Consider the following 23,905-nt stretch of genomic DNA (forward strand, 5'->3'; position numbering starts at 1 on the left):
AGAGACAGCCAGCGAGAGAGGGAACACAAGCAGGGGGAGTGGGAGAGGAAGAAGCAGGCTCACAGCAGAGGAGCCTGATGTGGGGCTCGATCCCATAACGCCGGGATCACGCCCTGAGCCGAAGGCAGACGCCTAACTGCTGTGCCACCCAGGCGCCCCTATATACATATATTTTTAAAGATTTATTTATGAGATAGCGAGAGAGAGAAAGAGAGAGAGAGAGAGACGGGGGAGGGAGGGGCAGAGGGAGAGGGAGCAGACTCCCCACTAAGTGTGGAGCAGGACACAGGGCTTGATCCCAGAACCCTGTGATGATGACCTGAGCTGAAATCAAGAGTCGGATGCTCAACCAACTGAGCCACCCAGGAGCTCCCATAGATTTTTATATTTTATCTTCAGGTTTGGTAGACGTTGCTGAATATCCAGATTTATGATTTCATATGTAAATAAAAGGAAGTTATTTGCTGTGCAAATTAGTTCCTTCTCTAAAATCAACTCTAAATTAACTTGCATTGTTTTTGTGTAAAAAAGTGCATAATACTTTTTCCAACAAAACTGGGAGGTACCATACATAACTGCAATAGGAAAATTAATTAATGATAATGGGGCGCCTGGGTGGCTCAGTTGTTTAAGTGTCTGACTCCTGATTTCAGCTCAGGTTATGATCCCAAGGTCATGAGATTGAGCCCTACATTGGACTCCATGCTGAGCATGGAGCCTGTGCAAGATTCTCTCTCCCCCTCTGCCCCTCCCTCCCCACATGTACGCACTCTCTCTCTCTCAAAAAAAGTAAACAAATAAGTAAATAATTAGTGCTAATAACAACACTAACTGCCACCATTGAGCATCAAACAATCCATAGCTGCTCTCTCGTTTACTTTTCTGAATGACATCAGGATCATCCGATGCAAGGTCACTGCGTGTCACAGCAGACGGATGACACCATGTAAGAAGGAAGTCCAGGAAAGTCAATATTTGGAAATCCAAGTAGCCAGGCTTCCAGCGGCTTTGGTACACTGAGGTTTGTTCTTTGTGAAATATGCCTGCAGAGTAAGTCCACTTATCCAGCATTTTGAGCTAGTCATTTCGATTTACTCGTGACCTCACCAGCAAAAGCCTCAAATTATTACTGTTCTTCCCCAGGCAATGTACTGGCTGAAGGCACAGAGAGGAGGAATGAGGCTAGGCTAGCTGGGCTCACGTGGGGCATAGTTTGTCACCAGGTTTCCTGATTTGGGTGGGGAATGGGTGCGTGTGTGGGGCAGAATGTCAGAGGTAATGCTTCTCTTTCTTTTTCACAGGCGCGGTAAGAGCTGCTGTGTTCCCACACTTTCCACGGTTGGAAATGTTTATCTTTCTCTATAGATACAGACTTATTTCCAGCTAATCTAGGCTATAATCCTAGTCAAACAAGAGTATCAAACACAGCCTAAAATAGATGCAGATACCTGGTATTCGTATCAATACGTAACACTTATTATATGAAAATACAGGTTCGGTCCCCTTGGAATACAAAGATGAGTACGACTTCATCCCTGCTTCCAGGGGCTGGTGGTCTGGTCGGGGTCACAGGTTAACCGGTGATGCGACAAGATCTACAAGGCAATGTGGTCAAAGCGACACAGTCACGGGCTCCTGTGGGCGCGCACGCGGGGGAGCCTCCTGGATCACACGGAAGCCTCCGCACTGGGTGCTCAGTGCCCAGAGCCAAAGGGCAGCGGCAGGTGCGGTGGGGGGCGGGGAGATGTGCCTCCGTGGCCCGTGTGGGGGACGGGCCGGAAGAGGAAGTGGCTCTGTGCCCTTCAGATCAGACCGTCTAGGTGCTCGCTTCTCCGCCTCTATTAAAATGACTCATTCTCCGTAGATTGATGTGTAAAATGGCTTTGGATTTTAAGTGCCTGGAAGAGCAGGATCACGTCATTCTAAAGTGCGTTGCACAGCGTCAGACACAGCAAGTGATATCTGGAGCTGACAGAGATGTTTCCAGGCAGAACTGTCCCCAGCCGAAATTCCCAAGTACCTGAAAGTTCTCTGGTCGCCCCACCCACAGCCCTCGCCTTTTCATACTCATTCTGTCCCTGGGGCCTGCCTGTCTGCTGCCTGCCTTTCCTCAGAGTCTCCCTGCGTTGGGCCTCTCCCGGGCCTAGCACCCTGGCCAGGTCTCTGGAAATTGGGCTTCTCCTCCCCTCACCAGCTTGTCGAACCGCCTATCTCTCATCTAGGCACCAGGAGGAGGGCTGTATAATTCAACTAACTCGAATGTGCAAAAGCCCAAATTGCTGGCTTATTTCACACTTACTTAACAAGCCATTGCAAGAAAATCTGATTTTTAAGAGAAGAGCTTTTAAATTCCGATAAGCAAAGACTGTAGCTCCAGGTGAGATTGTTTTGTTTTTGTTTTTCCTTCCTGGCCCTCTCAAATTACACCCTGGGAAACCGCTTCGCTGCCTGAGAGTTAACGTGCTTTGCTCCTGGGATGTATTTGTAAGGCTCAAGTGCCCTCTGGAGGCAGAAATAATTGCATAGTACAGAAAACGTTTATACCAGGGTGTGTGTGTTGTGGCGGGCGGTATGTGGTGCTCTTGTAGTGTGTGTGTGGTGGTATGTGCGTGGGGGTGTATGTGTGTGCTGTGTAGTATGTGTGTGGGGGCGTGGGGGGTTTGAGGGTATATTATGGTGTGTGTGTGTGTGGTATGTAGTGTATGTGTGGTATAGTGTATGTGTAGTCTGTGTGTGTGTGTGTGTGGTGTGTGTGGTGTGTGTATATGGTATGGAGGGTATGTGTGGTACAGTGTGTGTGGGGTGTGGTATGTGTGTATGGTGTGTGTGTATGTGGTATGTAGGGTATGTGTGGTACAGTGTGTGTGGGGTGTGGTATGTGTGTCTGTATGGTGTGTGTGTATGTGGTATGTAGTGTGTGTGGTACAGTGTGTGTGTGTGTGGTGTGGTATGTGCATCTGTGTGGTATGTGTGTATGTGGTATATAGACATGTGTGGTATAGTGGGGGGTGTGGTACGTGCGTCCGTGTGGTGTGTGTATGTGGTATGTAGGGTATGTGTGGTGTGGTGTGCAGTATGTGTGTGTGTGCATGTGCATCCCTGCCAAAAGACTACAAATGACTGGAACCTGAGCTGGAGGTTCCCTCATTCCTCCGCCCCGCCATTCTAGGCCCCCAGTGTAAGCCACCGTTGTCCTGAGCTTTGACTATTTCAGTGGTCAACTAACTGGCCCCCTTCCTGTCATTCCCACTCTCCTGCAATTTCTTCCCTACCCAGACACCAAAGCTATCATTAATAACTTAATTCAGACCATCTTTTTCACCTGCTTAAAATCCTTAACAGGCTCCCCATTGCACTTTGAATTTTTTCCCCCAGAGAGTAAGATTGTTGCATCAACCTCACAAATAAACCTAACACAGCCAGAAACACTGAGCAGGTAAAACACAGTGCAGAGCCCTGGCAACAGGAGAGAGGAATCCAGTCTGTTTCCAGGTCCCCAGCCTGGAAAGGCGATTCTATTCTACAAGACCAAGGGCAGCTGACAAACAAAGCAATCCACTCTGTAGACATTCTGAGCCGAAGAATAGAAAAGCTTCCCAGATGGGTTCTGTGCAGGGCACGGAAATGGACCTAAATGCCCTACATGCCAAGCGCTTGCCTGTGGCTCCCACCTCCTGCCCCCCACCTCCCTTCCCATTGCTCACTGCAGTTCCAGCAACTTGGGGCTGCTTTCTGTTCTTCACAGACACGCACAGCTTTGCTCTAGGACTTTCAGCTTTGGCATGGAATGTCCTCTTTCCTGGACTATTCTTCTCAAAGATTGTCCCATGATTGCCTCCCTCACCTCTTTCTAACTTAGCTCAACAGCCACCTTCTCAGCCTCCCCACAACTGGTGAAGCCAACCTTCCCACTCCATCGTGTTGCCCAGTTTCTTTGCCTTGCCAGCACTCGTCACCATCTGAAACAATCTCCTTTCATCCACTCAGCACGTTCATTGAGTGCCTGCAGTAGGCACTGTCTCATGCACTCGGGCTGTATCAGGGTACAAACAGATAGGCTCCCTGCCTCTTGGAGCTTACAGATCTTGTCAACCCTTTTGTTTACTTATTTATTGTCAGCCTTCCCCACTAGAATATAAGCTGTCTGAGAGCAGGGACCTCAATCAGCCTTGTTCACTGTTTTATTCTCAGGGTCTAAAACAGCCTAGCACATCGTTCATGGTCAATTTTTGTTAGATGAATAAAATGTTTATATTTTTATTAGGGTACACAGATAACATTTTAAATTCCTATCATTGTGATGAAGTTTATTCAATTAGTTTTTACTATAAAAATAAGGCAAACAAGAAACCGAATTACTAATTATTCCAATGATCTACAATAACAATAGTTAGCACTTAATGTCCACTTACCATGTGTCAGGGACTATAATAAGTGCTTTATATATGTTACCTCGTGTTACCTTCACAAAATTCCATGACACAGGTAGGATTATTCTCCCCTTTTTAAGATGAGGAATTTGGGGCTTAAATAAATTGTCTGCCATCACAAAGCCATCAAATGGGAGAGCCGGTCTTCAAGGACAGGACAGTCTGGCTCTAGAGCCCATGCTTTTAACCTCCTCTCCATGCTACCTCTCCACCTGTCCACATTGCTATCACAAAGAATGTCTACTCACCAGCTCCCTCAACACTCTTAGCAGGTCTGTGGGACCCTTGGAGGCCAGCCCTGCTCCTTGCTAGTCTCTTCTCCTATTACCGTCACCTTTTATCCTGCACTGAACCATCAGGGCTCCTAGACTATCACACTTCTTTCTCCCTTCTTCTCATGCAATTGCATGGTTTGTTCCCTCCTTTCAATCTCCTACTCTCAATTCCTTCTCACACTTCAAGACTCAGCCATTACCTCCTCCAGATGCCCTTCCTGGTTCCTTGGACTTGGTCCCGTGCCCTTTCCCTGTTGCTCCCCAGCATCCCGAACATGCTTCTGCAACACTCCTTCCCTTGCTGCAGTCCCAGCTATTTGGAAGGTGAGATTTTGCATTTCATCTCCAAACATCCAGTGTTTAGCACAAAGCTTGGAACGGAGATGTTGACTAACGGCTTGGAATGATGGATGTTCATTTGGGGACTGGCTGAATGCCATGTTTTAGTCTTTTACCCACAGAGGGTGAAGAATCCTATTATAAAGAGAGGGTTAGAATGTGACATGTGGAAGTCTTCATTGGTGAGATCACCCGGGCATTGGGGGTAGTGGGGATGGGGGTGGTACACAGAGCCTCAGTTGGTAGAACCGTATCTTTCCCTCATTCTCACTGCAGAAGACTTATTTTAATCATCCAGCTGGAAAAATAGATGCTGGGATTTTCCCCTCAAGCCATCTGACTCCAAAGCCTGCAATAATCTCTCGGGTATGTTGCCTCAAATATACTGGACCTTCCAAAGAATGGGTGCATCCCTTTATTCGTGTACCCCTTCAGTGGTTGTATCTGTGGTTTTCCAAAATAATCAATTTGCTAAAAGCACTTTTTAAATGTTAATAAATGGCTAAATGTCTTGTGATGGTTGCACAGAAAGATTAAGTAATTTACCCAAGTTTATACACTACTAATAATAGAGCAATTTGCCTCTAGACCCTGTTCTCTTAACCAATAGACTATCTTGTCTTAAAAACAACTTGGCCATTCAATTATTCACTCTACAAATATTTATTGAATGCCACAGCATGCCAGCTATTGTTCAAGATCAGCAACATTTGCTAAAATTTTCAGTGAGGAGAACCTGGGTGGGCTCAGTCAGTTAACCGTCCGACCCTTGACCTCAGCTCAGGTCTTGATCTCAGGGTTGTGAATTTGAGCCCCACGTTCGGATCAATGCTGGGCATGGAGCCTACTTAAAAAAAAAAAAAACAACTTTCAGTGATATTGAAATGTTCCATGTCTGTCCTGCGCCATAAAGTAGCCGCTAGCCACATGCGGGTATTAAGTACTTAAATGTGTCTAGGGCAACTGAAGCTATGGATTTATTCTATTTCATTTTAAGTTCAAGTTAAGCAGCCACATGTAGTGATGGGCTACCAAAATAGACAGTATCATTCCAGACACTACGGAAACATCGGTTAAAAGCAAAGATCCTTGATCTTGCCGAGTTTACACTTTGGGATGAGGATAAAGGTGAGAGGGAAAGAGAAAGACAGTAAATAAGAGACATAATACTTAAGTAAATTATATAGCACGTGATATGCTACAGAAAATTAAAAAGTACAGCACAGTAAAGAGGGGCTGGCTTGCATTTTAAAATAGATTGGTCACACCAATCTTAAAACTTTCTCATCTTCTGGTTAGGATAATTTGGTCTGATCCAATTCCAACTCCAATTTCTCTCCTTCTCTCCTCCCTTTCCTCTTCTGAGTTCAGCTCCTCAAAGATGGGGCAGGAAGGGGATAGGAAAGTCAGGCTTGCCTTTTGCACTGGCCTTGCTCTGGGTCCATCTGATGCTGGTGGTCTCTGCCCAGAGGAGGGCTCTATAGAGACTGTACTGTGGGGTTCTCTAGGGCATAGTGTGCAGGTTTGCCCTGGCCCCCTCCATGGTGGAGCGTCCCTTCGGACAAGGGCAGTGATGTCTGCTGCGGTGAGCCTACCCCCCAGGCCCTCTTTAGGTGATATATCGTCTCCTTTGGCTCCTTGGGCAGCCCCCCAGGCTCCTCCCCTTCCTGTGATGATATTTTCCTTCATGTGGAGCCCTGGGAATGCCTGAGAGCCCTGATGTCCTTCACCAAGCCACTATACCTTCAAACCAGCAGGCTAAGCCTTTCCACCTTCAGAAATCTCTCTGTGAGAAATAGGCATCAGTCCTTAGGTCCATGATACCTCTGTACGCTGGCTGCTCCCAAGACACACACCAAGCCCTCCTGAGACCTTCTTATCATGCTTGACTCTGCCTCGACAGTTACTGCACCATGGAGGACACAGACTTGGCAGCTCAGAATCTGCCAGCTGGGGAGAGAGCCAAACATATTCCCTTCAATTTTTTAAAAAGAAAATGTACTGTTGAAGTGTAGTTGAGATACAATGTTATAATAGTTCCAGGCATACAACATAGAGATTTGACGATGTTATACACCACACAACACTCACCATGGTAAGTGTGGTCACCGTCTGTCACCATGCAACGTTCTCACCACATTATTGACTATATTTCCTATGCTGTATTTTTCATCTCCGTGACTTATTTATTTTACAAAACTGGAAGTTTGTACCTCTTGATCCCCTTCAACTATTTCTCCCAGCCTCCCCCCCCTTCATTCTTTTGGTGACCCAAATGATTTTGTGAAGGGGAGGATAGTATCTCGACAAGAGCCCTGCACTCTCCCTGCCCCTCCCAGTTTGCCTAGGTCGTATGACAAACGTGTCCCTGCCGCCTGATCAGTTTCTCTCCGACTACAGACTGTGACATGGAGGCTGGACAAGGAGAGCTGGGCTGATGGAGGAGAAGGCAGCAGGTTGTGCCACGTCTGTTTCACCCTATAAGGAGGTGTGGTTATCCACTCATGGCAGCTCTGTCTGGAATGTATGGGACTTACCACCTCTTCCCTTAAGCTTTGAGTCTCAGCACCAGTTTAGGACGAGAGGAATCTGCCTCCTCTTACACTTTCTGGTGTTAAATCACAAGTGTAATTGGTAACAGGGGCATCTGGGTGGCTCAGTCGATTAAGTGTCCGACTCTTGTTCTCAGCTCAGGCCTTGATCTCAGGGTTGTGAGTTCAAGCCCCGTTTTGGGCTCCAGGCTGGGTATGGAGCCTGCTTTTAAAAGAAGTTTAAAAAAATAAAAACAGGGACAATTTTTAACCATATATTAAAAGATCAGTCTACACAACACCCCTGGGGGTACAATGTAAAGACTTCCTTTTTTGGTTGTCTTGTTTGGTTCGCTGAAAGGGATCCTCCCCAAGAGGATAAACTTCACATCTCCCATTGGCCACAGCGACCAAAATATAGACGAGAGGAAGAAAGATCTCAGAACTGTGAGGTTGAGATAGTCCAGCATCACAGTTGCCAAGACAACTGTTCTGCCATCATTTGTGTCACCTGACCTAGTGATTCATGGTGACCGAAGGAGGAACTATTCCTCCTGATTTTATGGAGAACTATACATTAAGTCTCCCCTCCCCCAATGGCAATTGTTCAAGCTGAACTGAGTGCTTACTGACTCTGAAAACTTGAAAGGATATATCTGGTTGGTGTCAGATGTGAACATAAGAAATGAAAAGAACCTGAAGGAGAAAATTTATTCATATATTTCTGAGAAGTTTGCACTTCTAAGAAAATAGGACCAATTATAAGTGGATTTTGCAGCTTCTTATGATCACAAAAGAAAAAAGAAGGCAAAAAGAAATGGCCTTTATAATTCTTATTAAAATATTTAAATATTATAAAATGCTTGTAATGCTTACTATCATTAATTTGGTAAGTGTAAAAGATCTGCAAAGTTGGTAATGCTTTCATTTGTTTTATCATTGGACGGATTAATGTTCATTCTGGCTCTCAAGCCATATTTTATAACCATTTTCAAAAATGGTTTTGATCTTGCATCTAAATGGAAGCATCATCAAAGAACAGGGATGTGGCTCTAAGAGTTAGTAACTGAATACTTTGTATCTAAAGCAAATTAGCTTTTAGAAAAGTGTCCGTTGCAGATAGGCCCAGTTGGGGGGGGGAAAGACCATAGACACCTACACTGTTTATACTGGTAAATTGTAAGACGATGATGCAATTCAACAAATTTATTGCAACAATTCATTTTTTTAAAAAAGATTTTATTTATTCATTTGGGAGAGAGAGAGAGAGAGAGAGTACACGAGCAAGGGGGAGGGGCAGAGGGAGAGGGAGGAGCAGACTCCATGCCGAGCAGGGAGCCTGACATGGGGCTCAGTCCCAGGACCCAGAGATCATGACCTGAGTCAAAGGCAGATGCTTAACCAATTGAGCCCCCCCAATCGCCCTCAATGATTCCTTTTTTAAAAAAGATTTTATTTATTTATTTTAGAGAGAGTGTGCACCTATGAGAGTGGGGGGGAGGGGCAGAGGGAGAGGAAGAGAATCTCAAGCAGACATTTGTGGGAAAGAAGACCATAGATACCTACAATGTTCATACTGGTAAATTGTAAGACAAAGATGCAATCCAACGAATTTGTTGCAATGACTCATTCTTTTTTAAGATTTTATTCATTTATTTATCTGAGAGAGCGAGAGCATGCACCAGAGTGGCGGGTGGGGGGGGCAGTAGGCAAGGTAAAGAATCTCAAGCAGAAGCAGGGCTCCATCTCACAACCCTGAGATCGTGACCTGAGTTGAAATTAAGAGTCAGACACTTAGCTGACTGAGCCACCCAGGCACCCCTCACAGTGATTCATTTTGACAGCACCTAAAACCCACCATGGGCAAAGCCCGGGCCAGGGGAGGAGTAAGTCACAGTTCTTGTGCCTCAGCAGGGGACACACAGTAGATTCTGCTACAGGGGCCCTGAGGGCTCAGCAGGAGACTCCTCCCACCCATCCAGCCAAATCCGTGCCCCCACCCCAGCCAGACTGCTACAGTTCCCCAAATGAGTTGTACCTTTGCACATGCAGTCTTCTCTGTTTTTTTTTTTTTAAAAAGCCCAAATAGGAATCATTTGCCCCCCCACGACTGCAAACCCAGACTTAATTACAGTTTAAACTTAGCCCGGGAATGTGACCTTTTAACAGTCAATATGAAATTTACTGATCAGCACTAGTGAGGTTATCTCCATGATAAACCCTGCTGTTCTATTTCCCCATAGAAGAAGCTGACCTGGCCTGAAACAATCCTTTCTTTTGCAAATAACTTCTTGCTCCATCCTCCTTCCTATGAAAACCAGCCATTTTGCACAGCTCCTCTCAGCTTCCCTCTGCTTGTTAGATGGAATGCTGCCCGATTCATGAATTACTTAAGAAAGCCAAATAGATCTTTATTTTTTTAATGTTTTTTTAATTATATTCTGTTATATCCCTGGTTTTTGATGTAAAGTTCCATGATTCATTAGTTATATAACACCCAGTGCACCATGCAATACGTGCCCTCCTTACTACCCATCACCAGCCTATCCCATTCCCCCACCCCCCTCCCCTCTGAAGCCCTCAGTTTGTTTCTCAGAGTCCATAGTCTCTCATGCTTCATTCCCCCTTCTGATTACCCCCCCTTTCTTTATCCCTTTCTTCCCCTACCAATCTTCCTAGTTCTTATGTTCCATAGATGAGAGAAATCATATGATTATTGTCTTTCTCTGCTTGACTTATTTCACTCAGCATTATCTCCTCTAGTGCCGTCCATGTTGCAGCAAATGTTGAGAACTCGTTCTTTCTGATAGCTGAGTAATATTCCATTGTATATATGGACCACAGCCTCTTAATCCAGTCATCTGTCGAAGGGCATCTCGGCTCCTTCCACGATTTAGCTATTGTGGACAATGCTGCTATGAACATTGGGGTGCATATGGCCCTTCTCTTCACTACGTCTGTATCTTTGGGGTAAATACCCAGTAGTGCAATGGCTGGGTCATAGGGTAGTTCAATTTTTAACTTTTTAAGGGACCTCCACACTGTTTTCCAGAGTGGCTGTACCAACTTGCATTCCCACCAACAATGTAGGAGGGATCCCCTTTCTCCACATCCTCTCCAACAATTGTTGTTTCTTGCCTTGTCTATCTTTGCCATTCTAACTGGCGTAAGGTGGTATCTCAGTGTGGTTTTGATTTGAATTTCCCTGATGGCTAATGATTTTGAACATTTTTTCATGTGTCTGTTAGCCATTTGTATGTCTTCATTGGAAAAGTGTCTGTTCATATCTTCTGCCCATTTTATGATTTGTTTATTTGTTTCTCGTGTATTGAGTTTGAGAAGTTCTTTGTAGATCTTGGATACCAGTCCTTTATCTGTGGTGTCCTTTGCAAATATATTCTCCCATTCCGTGGGCTGTCTCTTAGTTTTTTTGACTGTTTCCTTGGCTGTGCAGAAGCTCTTTATCCTGATAAAGTCCCATAAGTTCATTTTATCTTTTATTTCTCTTGCCTTTGGAGATGTGTCGTGAAAAAGGTTGCTCTGGCCGATGTCATAGAAGTTGTTGCCTATGTTCTCCTCTAGAATTTTGATGGATTCCTGTCTCACATTGAGGTCTTTCATCCATTTGGAGTTTATTTTTGTGTATGGTGTGAGAGAGTGGTCAAGTTTCATTCTTTTGCATGTAGCTGTCCAATTTTCCCAGCACCATTTATTGAAGAGACTGTCTTTTTTCCACCGGATGTTTTTTCCTGCTTTATCAAAGATTAGTTGCCCAAAGAGCCGAGGGTCCATTTCTGGGTTCTCTATTCTGTTCCATTGGTCGATGTGTCTGTTTTTGTGCCAGTACCATGCTGTCTTTGTGATCACAGCTTTGTAGTACAGCTCGAAATCCGGCATTGTGATGCCCCCAGCTTTGTTTTTCCTTTTCAACAGTTCCTTGGAGATTCGGGGCCTTTTCTGGTTCCATACAAATTTAAGGACTATTTGTTCCAGTTCTTTGAAAAATGTCCTCGGTATTTTGATCGGGATAGCATTGAAAGTGTAGATTGCTCTGGGTAGTATGGACATTTTAACTATGTTAATTCTTCCAATCCATGAGCATGGAATATTTTTCCATCTTTTTATGTCTTCCTCAATATCTTTCAANGTATAACACCCAGTGCACCATGCAATACGGTGCCCTCCTTACTACCCATCACCAGTCTATCCCATTCCCCCACCCCCTCCCCTCTGAAGTCTTCAGTTTGTTTCTCATAGTCCATAGTCTCTCATGTTTCATTCCCCCTTCTGATTACCCCCCTTTTCTTTATCCCTTTCTTCCCCTACCGATCGAGGATACCAGTGTTTTACCTGTAGTATAATTTGCAAATATATTCTCCCATTCCGTGGGCTGCCTCTTAGTTTTTTAAATTCACTTGGTCGAATTTTGTTTTGTGAATGCTCAGCCTCTCTGGAGTGGACATGTGTTGTGTTTTTTGGCTGCTTGGCATTGTTTTAAAGCCCTGCCTACACTGAGGGAGTTTCCTACCAAGTGATTCCTGCAAGACAAGCCAGAAATCTGACATTCCCAGCCCTCTCTGCAGATCGGGGTGCAGGCACATGACTCAGGCTCCTTCCATCAGTTGCCTCTATGTGATTTGTCAGTTTGGAAATGAGCCGTAGAAGGCAGTGGACATGGTGTGGCAGCGACCTCTCAGGCAAGGCTGGTAACAAAGATGCCCGGCTTTGGAAGATCTGCAGTTATGATGCAGAGACCCTGGGACAAGAGGGACGGTGGTACAAACTATACCATCTAGAAGCTCTGAAGGAGTTGCAGCATGGTTTCCGTGGCTCAATAGTTCTGCAGCGGGCTTTGAGACTGTTGCAAGAAGTTTTTGTGGGTGCCCCATCTCCTCATTCAGCAAATGCTAAAGTCAACCAGCATCCTTGTAATCTTTTGTTTTGGTGCTCCCGAGCGGGCTTCTGTTGACTGCAACTAAGAGTTCTGAGTGATACAACAACAGGCTTTCCTCCTCTTCAGAAAGGGCCACTTGTCTTTCAAAACCCACCTTGATATGGGGGTCCCCTGGGAGCCTCCCCTAAAACTCGCTATTCTGTCCTTTATTCATTCCCTTCTCTGGGATGCCACACTTGCCCACACCCCTCTTTCTGCAGGTCCTCAACAAATTTTAATTATTTGCTTCTTCCTCCTTTACTTGGACTGAAGTTTCTCTGAGGCTAGCCATCGCGTCTTTCATTTCTGTATTGCCAGCACTCAGTGAAACTGATGCAGAGCCAATCAGTGCTAAATGAAAGTGTGTTACTGACAGGAAGCAGTGAACAGACATGTTTAGGAGAACTAGGGATCATGAAAAGCCTTTTGAAGTGCCCATGTCTAATACAGGTCTTGGTAAATAGCAGGGGGATCTCAACAGGCAGAAATGGTTGGGACTGTCCAATTGCACTCCATATTGACATGCAATCTGCTTTTTTATTTAATTAATTTATTTTTAAAAGATTTCATTTATTTGAGAGAGAGGCAGAGCACAAGCAGAGGGAGGGGCAGAGGGAGAGGGAGAAGCAGGCTCCACGCTGAGCAGGGAGCCCGACATGGGGCTCGAGCATGACTTGAGCCAAAGGCAGACGCTTAACTGACTAAGCCACCCAGGCGCCCTATAATCTGCTTTTTAAAAATAATTATATCCTTAAGCATTTTCCCATATGCTTAATGTGCTGTAGGGGACATTCTTGATTACCTAACAAAACGTTGCTTTCCCTACACCTCCCTCTGCAGTGGTGATGTCTCATGAACCGTGGGCCTCTCCTACAGTCCCAAGGGGTAAGTTGTCATTGGTCCAAACCAGAGGTCGATAAACCACAATCTGCTAGCCAGATCTGGCCTGCCATTTCTTTTTGTTTGGCCATGAGTCATACAAAATGTTGTTGTTGTTGTTTTTAACAGTTTTAAAAGTTTGAAAAAATCAAAATCAAAATAATATTTTGTGACAGGTTAAATTTATATGAAATTCAAATTTCAATTCTCATAGATAAAACTTTTATTGGAACTCAATTATACTTATCTCTTTTCTGTGTCTATGGCTGCTTTTGTTTACAACAGCAGAGCTGAGTAGATGTGACAGAGATTGCATGCCCTGCAAAATATTTACTAGCTGGTTGGTCCTTTTCAGAAGTTTGCTGACCCCTTTTCTAAGACAAATATGGTAACTTCATTCTCTTCCCAGTGTTTATGTTTGGGCAAGCAAGAGACTCAGTTCTGGGCTGGTGAAACACAAGGGGAAGCTTGACAGGGGGGATTCTGGGAAAGATATGTTTGTGTGTGATAAAAAGAATATTGAGAATGATTCCTTCCTGGCTTTGGATGTTACATGTGAGGATGTGATAGACCTGTGGCAGCCACTTTGTGATTATGAGGGAAAAGTCAAGAGAATCATAGAGAAGCTGACCGAGATACTTTTGGGCTGTTAAATTAACGAGCCCTGGAACTTCCTATTTCTAGATTTCTTTTTGTATTCAAAATAAACATAATAATAGTTGTGCATCCTGTTATTTGTAGACAAATATATCCTAAAGCATATGATTTTAGAAAATGATTTTAAAAATTATGTCACAGTATTTCCTCTTATGGGTGATCCATTAAATTTTATCCATTCGTGGGCATTTCTCTTAAGTCTTTGCTATTATGAATTATGTCTTTAAATACTTACACACACACACATATATACATATATGTGTATATATATATATTACAAATTCAAATCTAAGTCTCATGAAATATACATCTCAGCTGATTTTCTTTTTTTTCTTGCTTGTAGCATTAAAAAGCTGTCAAGGAAGAGGCAAAAGAAAATGCCCCCCTTTAAAACATTGTCTTAATATATCTTTCACGGGATACAAAATACTCCCTCACTCCACATAGATAACAAAAATCCAAAGCATGTTTATTTCAAATACAAACTCTATCAGATTCCAAAAAAGATTTGAGAACGTTTTCAATAAAGCAGCCAACAATATTGATTGTGAGCTGTGTAATCAAACCATTTTTTAATTCTTTTTCATTAATTAAAAGTACCCTTGAATCAGAGATGATTTACGTTTTTGAATTATTTACAACTCCAATTAACACTTTGTTAAGACTCATCCACATGGTATTAGGGCCAAAATGCTTCAAGTGATGACATTATTTCTCCTTTTGGTATCATTAACTGGTGCATTGTGAAACACTGTTGAAGTAGCAAAGTCCCCCTTTTCCATGAAGCCACTATGTCCCCTCACCTGTGACCTGCGTCACACCTGCCCTTCCATCACACAGTCAGCTGCACTAATGTCCCTGGATTACGCAGTTCCACGTGTAGCAAACAACTACCTGGAGCGAAGGGGTCAGTGCATTGACTTGCTTGCTGTTTGGAACCCAGATCTGAAATGCCATTGGGTTAACCTACCTAAACTGAGAGCAGTAATGCAGGACTCTGAAGTACTGCTCTCCAGGCCATCTGATACCTGGGGAATTACCCTTAGAACAAAGTTTGCATGGTTGCCAGGCAGGTGATTTTCTAATCAGTTCTCTGAGTTTCTGTGAGATGTTAAACTTTTCAACATCTTATATTTGTTTCTCTATTCCTGATTCAAAGAAAACAGAAAGACCCACTCCTGTGAGGGATTTTAAGCTGCTAAGGTGAATTTATAAAATGTGAAGGGAGGTGTATTTCAGGAGAAAGAACTGATTCCTGTAACTCTCTTGCTTTAAAAAAAAAAGAAGCCTTCTGGGAGGTTATGGACATGAGCTTCAGGATTGAACAGAACTTTGTGGAGTTCCAGCTCTTTCATTAGTACCTATACAACTTTGGGCAAGTGATTTGGCCTCTCTGAGCCTCCGATCCTTCATTAGCATTGGTGGCACCCGCCAGGGTGTGAGGCAGCAGGATACAGCAAGCAAGACAACAGGACAGAGGCAAGTGGATGAACGTTTTTGCAAAAAAAGGTAACTTTGTAAATTAGGGGTTAAAAATTTGCACAAATATTTCCTGGTTGTTTCTGAGTCTGCAAATAAACTGAGGCTAAGGTTGCTGAAGAGAGGTGAGGGACAGAAGAAATGTAATAGGAATGGCGAGAGTAGAAGAAGGGGCTCAAGGAAGACAACACAAAGAGCGAGGGGGGCTGGCCGCTCAGCGAGGGCACAACAGTGAACAACAGTGAAGGGGAGTAGCACCTGCCCTTCCGGGTGGTGGATGGCACCAGCTGGCGCCCGAGCAGCAGCGGCACACGTGGCGGATTGCCCCAGCAGGATCATGGACATCAGAGGCTGTGTTGCACTTACGTGAAGGCTGGGGTTTGAAAAGGTTAAATGACTCACTAAAGGTCACCCAGATTTTTACACAAGCATCCTGGCGCCCACCCCAGTGCTCCAGTCTGTAACCATAGACTGGATCTGTTCTTAATGAGGTTTCCTTTGAGCCTCATTTTCCAGCTTGCTGAAGCCACTGGACCAGGGGATATTGAAAGTCCTTCTGTCCGCTAGGATGTTTTAAGGGTAGGTTCTGCTCCTGAGTCCTGCTTCCCACCAGTCAGGTCATAGGTCACTTTGGGCAAGTATTTCAAACTCCCTGGCGTGTTTCTGTAATGGAGCTTCAGAAACTTGACTTCTAAAGTGCTGATTCTTTTTTTTTTTAATTTTTAAAAAAGATTTTATTTATTTATCTGAGAGAGCGAGAGAGCAAGAGCGAGGGTGAGAGCAAGAGAAAGCAGGAGGGCGGCAGGGAAAGGGAGAAGCAGACTCCCTGCTGAGCAGCCCCCCTCCCCCCAGGGGGACTCCATCCCGGGACCCTGGGATTGTGACCTGGGCCAAAGGCAGATACTTAACCAACTGAGCCACCCAGGCACCCCTGAAGTGCTAATTCTGTGAAAAGGCAGTTTTGTGCTGTTCGGATGAGTGCCCCCATTTATCAGGAGCTCTGATGCCTTCAGAGTACCTCCTACCTCAGGAAGGTCTATTCAGTTGCGCATTCACCTTAAGCACTAACACAAGTCACATGGAATATTTAAAGCTCCCCCTCCCCCATCACTTAAGTGACATTGTCAGTAGTCCAACACTACAAACAGGGCAAAAACAAATTGTGAAAAGGAAAAGATAGCATGGTTTAAGGAAGAAAATACAGTGTAGAAAATGAAAATAAATGCATAAAGACTGAACCAAAGAAATCCGAAGGCCATGACTGAGTAGTTGAGCAGCTGTCAGTAATAATGGACTAAGATCTTTCCAATTGAGTAGCTGTTAACCTCTTTGTCTTCCGGAACTAGAGAAAATTCCTTTACTCCCGCTATACAAGATTCTTTGAATAGTGCTTTTTAATAAAAAGGCCAGAGGGCCATAGAAATAGCCTGTAACTCATTAGGAGCTAAAAGATCAGAGAAGCCAGATTTACTGCCAGTTTTCTTCCGTGAGTGTAACCTTCTCGAATGTCATAGGTGAGGGTGGGTTTCCTTGCAGTAGGCAGAACGGGGAATGTTTGTTTTGTGGGGGTTTTTTCAGGCAATAAGCGAAATGTATTTTTCATCAATACGTTTCCAGTACTTTTGTACTCAAATACAATTTAAAATTGAGGCCTTGAGTCCCAGTAAGGTTAATCGGCCTAACGACTTCAGCGGGTCCTCCTGACACCTCCAGTCCCCGCCCCGAGTTCTAACTGGGGTCGAGCCTCTCAGGGGCCCTCCGGGAACCTGGAAGAAGGGAAGCAGCCCGGAGGTCCGGCCTCCCTGCCCTCCAGCTCCTCCAGCTGCCCCGCTCCCAGGCCGGGGGTCCCGCGGCCTGCGCCGCCTCGAGCGCGCCGCCTCAGCCGCGGACTTCCGCTTCCCCCGCGCCGGCCCCGCGCAGCCNAGGGAGCCCCGCGCGGGGGGAGGGAGCGGGGCGCGAGCGGGCCTACGCGCCGGGGCGGCGCGACCTTCCCGGGCAGCCGGACGGGGTTCTGGGGTCCGCGGCCCGGCGCGCCGTACACGTGCCCAGGGAGCTTCGGGCGCCGCCGGCCGGGACTCGCCAGAGACTCGCGGGCGCCGCGGCCTCCTCCCCGCGGTGTTCACCTGCCGGGAAGGTTGCCCTCTGCCCCCTCGGAGTGTCATCAGGCCTCACCGGTGCCCGGGCCTGGGGCGGGGGCGTGTATGAATGGGAGACTCTTGCAGGTTGTTGGGATAGAGGCAGAGAACGTTAAAGCCAGGGGGAGAAAGTTGGAAGCAGTCTCCCTGAGTGGCCCCTGTGCCCAGCAGGCTCCGGAGCCCCGAGCAGGAGCGCCGGGCCGGCGTCTCTGCGGCCAGACGGGCATCACAGCGCCTCGTGCGTCCCGGCGCTAGTAATCGACGGGCGGGAGGGCGGCCGCTGGCCGCGCCAGCTTTAGCCTGAAGCTGGAATCTTCCTGCAGTTCGTGCTACCTGGTGGAGAAGCCTCAGAGCGTTCTCCCGGTCGAGATATTAATTTCTCCAGGGAACAGAAGGCTGTGTGGTTGGCGATGTGGTTTGTCTCTCCTGGAGTCGGACCCACGTGTACTTGCAAGAGGGGTAAAGGGACACTAAAAGGATTCAGCTTTTCAACTGGCTCAGGAATGAGTTTTAACTCCTGCTGACCAGTCTTGCCTCCCCCAAACTATGTGTGTGTTTCAAGACTTCTTGAAGCCTCCTCCTTAAGCTATACAATAATTTGAATCGGTTGCCCACGCGTTCTAATTAATCTGTTAGTTTCCGTCACCGTTTAGTATCTTAATAATTGGCATTCATTTGTAAGCTTTTCAGAAAGGTCGGTTGAAGTGTCTCCTACAAGTGGCTGTAGCTTTGATACTCATTGAAGGTTTTTGACTTGTGAGTTTTTTATGGGGAGATGGTGGGCGGGGAGAAGGGGAGGCCAGTCGCTAAGCTGCACTGACACCTTGACCACCTTTTTTTGGAGAAATGTAGAACTGATCTCCCAGCTCCCAAAAGCCGAGGTCCCAGTAACTAGGCAGCAGTTCTAGGAAAAGGGAGGCGGCGGAGGCCTCATTGATGGTGAGCTCTTGTTTCCTTTCAGGGATATGAGACACCCATCATAAGCTCCAGAGACTTGCCTTCCATAGAGACCAGCAGAGGAGTGGGCGAACATGAAGTCCAGTCCTGCTATCCAAGCTGCCATTGACCTCACGGCGGGAGCTGCAGGTAATTCCAGGGGGAAGCCCATAATCTGTGCTTCAGGTCCCTGCTACAAGTGGGACCCAGTGAAAGGGTGCTGAAAATATTACCTTTGTCACTCCAGAAGCAACATGCTTTCACCTTGGAGTGAATCCATGTAATGGAAGTATAATATTGTGTTCTAAGAACAGCAGATGATAGAGTATTTCTCTTATAGTAACACTTTATGAGTTGGGGTGCAGGGTGGGAATGTCCTCAGTTTACTGCTGGAAAACCTCACATTTCAGAGCTGAAGTCCCTTGTCCATTGTCACACAACTGGGATATGCAGGTGACGTGGGATTTTCCTCCAAGCCTGGTCATCTTCAGAGCCCTTGTAGTCCAGAATCACACTGTGCCATCTCTCCAGGGAAGTCCTAGTTACTGTCCTTATTACTGCCCAGGAAAGAAAGGAGGACACCCTTTAGACATGTCTTTGGTAAATGAGACTAATATTTGATGGTTTCCAAAGCCCTAAAAGGAAAGGAGAGGCCCTACGATTTGCCAGGAATTGGTGGGCTGGGCAGGGGCAAAGCCCCAGGGCAGACTGCGGCCTCATAGGGCACAAGTAAGTACACCTGGGCAGTGCCTGCAACACACAGGCCGCTCTTTGGAAGGATTACCTTTACTCAGCCTGAGCTCAGTAGTTGGCAGTGTATGGGTAGTGACTTGGTTCTCTAGGTTCCTATATTATTTTAGCACCAGAGGAGTGCTAGAATGTTCCTATTTCCCAGATCAAAACCTGGTTTACTCTTGCCCCGTATACTGATTCTTATAATGGGTGGCAGCTCCTGGGAGTGAGAGGCCAGAGGGGTGAGTTGCCCATTGTCCTCTTACCCAGGGGGGCCTCCTGGGTCAACAGATCAGGTGCAGCCACAGGGCCACCACCTGTCGTCCTATCATTCCCTTCATTGTGAAAAAGAAGTTGCAGTTTAGAGAACAAAGTATTTTCTCATGAACCAAAGGTCGACCGAGGTAGGCTAATGAGAAAGGCTACAGACCATGCATTACAGACACTGATAAGAAGTGCGGGCACCAGGTCCCAGGTTAGAGACCACAGGAGCGTCCTGACCCAGGAGGGGGGGAAACTAAGGGCTGCCTAGGTTTTGCCCCACTGGCTTCTTGCCTGCTGAGGGTCTTGGGTCAGTCCCAGCCCCGCTGCAGCCCCTAGGTCCCATGTACCACGCCCCACACCACCCCTCCGTACCATGTTGGGATGACACTGACCATGGGAATGGTGGACCCATTTGCCTGCCTCCAGCACCCTCTTAACAGTCCTGTGAATGCTCTGGGCTCAGTGTTTGTCTCTCCCATAGGATGGTATATAACCGCAGGAGAGATTCTCAGTTTTTGGATTTAAATGTCTGTCAGTCAGTCTGCCAAAGATGTAGAAACAGTTGTGATAGAATTTTCTTTTTCCTAGAAAGGCATTTCTGTGCTGACCAGCATTTGGGTGTCACATATATGCTTCACAGTGAATTTTAAAGATACAAATTGTAATTGTGTAGTTGGGAGTCTGGTGTGTGGGGCATTTGCTGGTGGACATGCTTCTTTACAATAGTATTAACATGTTTTGGGCCCATCTACATATGGCATTTAATTCTGCTAACTAGCTAGGATTTTTTCCTGCACTGGTAACAGAGGGTCACCCCTCACTGATGTGGCATCGCCCTGCAGCATCTGACTTTGGAGGACAACAGGCTCCCTTGCAGGGCTCCGTGCTTTAAGCCAGGCGAGGGGCTCCTGGGCAGGCAGAGGAGGCTCGTGTTAGTGACCTGAGAACTTCTGCCAAGAGATGCATGGAATGCAAACGGGAGGCCATAGCCTCACTTTGGATGGATCTCAGTCTCCCAGTGATGGAGCTAGAAGGGCCTTCAGAGACCTTTGGCTCCCACGCTCACTGTATATATAGAAAGGAGACCCGGAGAGGGCGAGTGGATTTGCTCATGATTGCACAGCTAGATGGTGTCAGGATGGGGCTAGGACGATGGTTGCTTGGTTCCTTGACTGGCCCTGTTTTGTCTTTAATACAACGTCATGGGCCAGCGGCACTCCTGGGGGTGGAGGGAGCGCTGCTGCCAGCTGTCCAGATGGGGACATTGGCCTTTGTGGCCTGAGGTGATGCAGGTGTAGCATACATTGTTCTTTTCCGTGTCCCTCCTTTTCTTTGAAACAAACCTCCCCCATCCAGCAGGTTTTTAGTCCAGTTCATCTACTATAAAGTGCTGGGAAGCTGTCACTGCCTGTCTGCTAGTATAGAAGAAATCCCAGCAAAGAAATTTTAGAAATTCCAAGCAGCCAGGATGGGGGAGGATTTGAAGATAGGTCATTGGATAATGTTGAAATGAGGCAGTGTGGAGCTCAAAAGTTAAACCGCCTTCGTGAAGAACCTTGGTCTCCCTTTAAGATACAGTAGTCTGACAACTCTAAACCCACTCCCTGCTTTCTGCTCTGTTGCTGTTCGCCTTAACTAGCATAGCTTCTTAATGTGACATAGACCATTGACGTTTGTCCTCTCATGCCAAAATTCATATTTCTCTTGGCCATCTGGATGTCTTCTTTGGAAAAACGTCTATTCAGGTCACCTGCCCATTTTTTAATTGGAGTGTTTTGTTTTTTCGGTGTTGAGTTATAGACGTTCTTTATATATTTTGAATATTAGCCCCTTATCAGATACATCATTTGTAAATATCCTCTCCCATTCCATAGGTTGTCTTTTTATTTTGTTGATGGTTTCCTTCACTGTGCAAAAGCTTTTTATTTTAGTGTAGTCCCAATGGTTTATTTTTGCTTTTGTTTCCCTTGCTTTAGGAGACCTATCTAGAAAAATGTTGCTAGGCCAGTGTCAAAGGGCTTACTGCCTGCGTTTTCTTCTAGCAATTTTATGGTTTCAGATCTCACATCTAGGTTTTCAGTCCATTTTGAGTTTTGTGTATGGTGAAAGAAAGTAGCCCAGTTTCTTTCTCTTGCATGTAGCTGTCCAGTTTTCCCAGCACTATTTATAGAAGACTGTCTTTTCCCCATTGGATATGGCTGCCTTCTTGTTGTGCAGTAATAGACCCTATAAGTGTGGGTTTATTTCTGGGCTCCCTATTCTGTTCTTTTGACCTATGTGTCTCTTTTTGTGGTAGTACTATACTGTTTTGATTACTATAGCTTTCTAGTATCTTTTTTTTTTTGAAGGAAAAGGTTTAATATAAAGATTCAAGATTCGTATCAGTATAAATTATAAAATTACCCTTCTCTTGATAAGAGTTCAACTTTTGCCTTTTTCTTTTTAACTTCTCCTGCCATCTTTTTTCCTGTGTTTTTGTGTTACTTTCACCCCACCTCTTCCTGTGTATGGCTACATTGACTGATTCCCTCCCTCTCCCCAGTAGTTTACACTTGATCTTCAGCCAGAAGGCCTAGAAGTGATCCCTAGTAGTTTAGAAAGTATATTCCTACACAAGCTACAAAGATTAACATTAATTTTAACGCACCCCTTAACTTTACCAACATCTAGGTAGTAACCTTTCTTTCCTCTGTTCCCCAAGTACACTGTTAGCTGTTCTTCCTGGGTAGAAATGTGGCATTTTATTTTACTGTTTTCCTTGTTGATTTTTTTGCTGTGGGAGGAAGATAATCTATATTGTGTGTATGTGTTTATAGTCACCCTAGATTGCTAAAGTATATCCTCGAGTAATTCTTTCCAAGGGGGTATGCAAGAAATAAACTGTGAATTCTCTGATATCAAAAAACATTGTTTTGCCTCCAAAATAAAATGCCACTTTGGCTGGATGTAGCACTCTAGGTTTAAAGCCTTTTCCCTGGGGTGCCTGGGTGGCTCAGTCATTTAGCGTCTGCCTTCTGCCTAGGGCATGATCCCAGGGTCCTGGGATCGAGCCCCATGTCAGGCTCCCTGCTCTGCTGGGAGCCTGCTTCTTCCTCTCCCACTCCCCCTGTTTGTGTTCCCACTCTCGCTGGCTGTCTCTCTCCCTGTCAAATAAATAAATAAAATCTTTAAAAAAAAAAAAAAAAGCCTTTTCCCTGCAGAATTTTTATGATACTGCCCCATTTACTTCTAGCATCCAGAGTATCCCGTGGTAAGTCTGCTGTCAATCGATTCTTGTTCCTCTGTAGGTTCTCCCTCTTCTCTTTCTAGAAGACTTTATGATTTTTTTATCCTTGGAATTCCTAACTTTCTAGGAGTAAGTCGCTTTTCATCAATCTTACTAGGTACTTGGTAAGCACCAACAGTCTCAAGACTTGAATCTTTCTTGAGCTCTGGAAAGTTTTCTTCAATCATTTCCTTAATTATTTCCTCTGCTCCATTCCCTTTAATATCTTTTTCTGGAATTCCTGTCAAATGGGTGTTGGAACTTCTGGATCTGTCCTCTGTCTCTTGACCCTTATTATCTGTTTGGCAATGTGCTTGGTACCCTTAGAGAACTCTTCAGGTTGATCTTCTAGATCGTCCCTTGTCTCTTCAGGTGTGTCTCGTCTGCTCTTCAGAGCATCTGTTGAGTTCTTTATTTCCAAGACTTCTGGATGGTAATTTTTAGTATTTCTAATCTCCTCTTGTATCTCTCTGAAGTTATTAGTTATACTTCTTCTAAAGTTTTCTTCTGTTTCTTATTTTGTCTGTTTCTTTAGATGTTGGCTCCTCTGTTTGCAGAGTTTTGTGTCTGTTTTCCTTAAAAGTGTGGGATTCCTGATGGAGTACTCAGATTTGTACATAAATGCCTTTTCTGCTTACCAGAACTTATCTCTAGTGACTTTGAGGGAGAGGCCAAGCACCAGGTCAGGCAGACTGTCCCAACTCCTTGATTTATGAGCATAGCTGTTTCTTCTTTATTCTGAGGTTTTTGTTCCATCCGATGTTTCACCAGTTTTTCTTCTCAGAGTCCCAAGTCACATAACTACAGGCCTCTTTGGTTATTTCCTCAACTCCATGCATTGTATTCACCATGGTAAATACCTCTGTCCCCTCCGCCTACGCCCCCGTCCTCTTCAAGCCTCTCTTCCCCCCAATCCTCCTCAAGCCTTTCTTCCTCCCCTGTCCTCCTCAAGCGTCTCTTCCCCCACCCTGTCCTCCTCAAGAAAAAAAAAAAAAAAAAAAAAAAAAAAAAAAAAAAAAAAAAAAAAAAAAAAAAAAAAAAAAAAAAAAA

The 23,905-nt window shown here is 45.3% G+C and overlaps 1 protein-coding gene across 1 annotated transcript in view; it reads left to right on the plus strand.

Annotated features, from left to right (window-relative positions):
* Window positions 1–18,598: 18,598 nt before the first annotated feature.
* The window catches only part of SLC25A15 (solute carrier family 25 member 15), a 23,765-nt gene continuing 18,458 nt past the window's right edge, over window positions 18,599–23,905 (plus strand). The window contains exon 1 of the mRNA XM_002917688.4: window positions 18,599–18,744. Within this exon, the coding sequence (XP_002917734.1) occupies window positions 18,690–18,744 (55 nt within the window). The 5' untranslated portion in view covers window positions 18,599–18,689. The remainder of the gene's footprint in view (window positions 18,745–23,905) is intronic.

The sequence above is a fragment of the Ailuropoda melanoleuca genome, chromosome 7, assembly GCF_002007445.2.
Source record: "Ailuropoda melanoleuca isolate Jingjing chromosome 7, ASM200744v2, whole genome shotgun sequence".
NCBI lineage: Eukaryota > Metazoa > Chordata > Mammalia > Carnivora > Ursidae > Ailuropoda > Ailuropoda melanoleuca.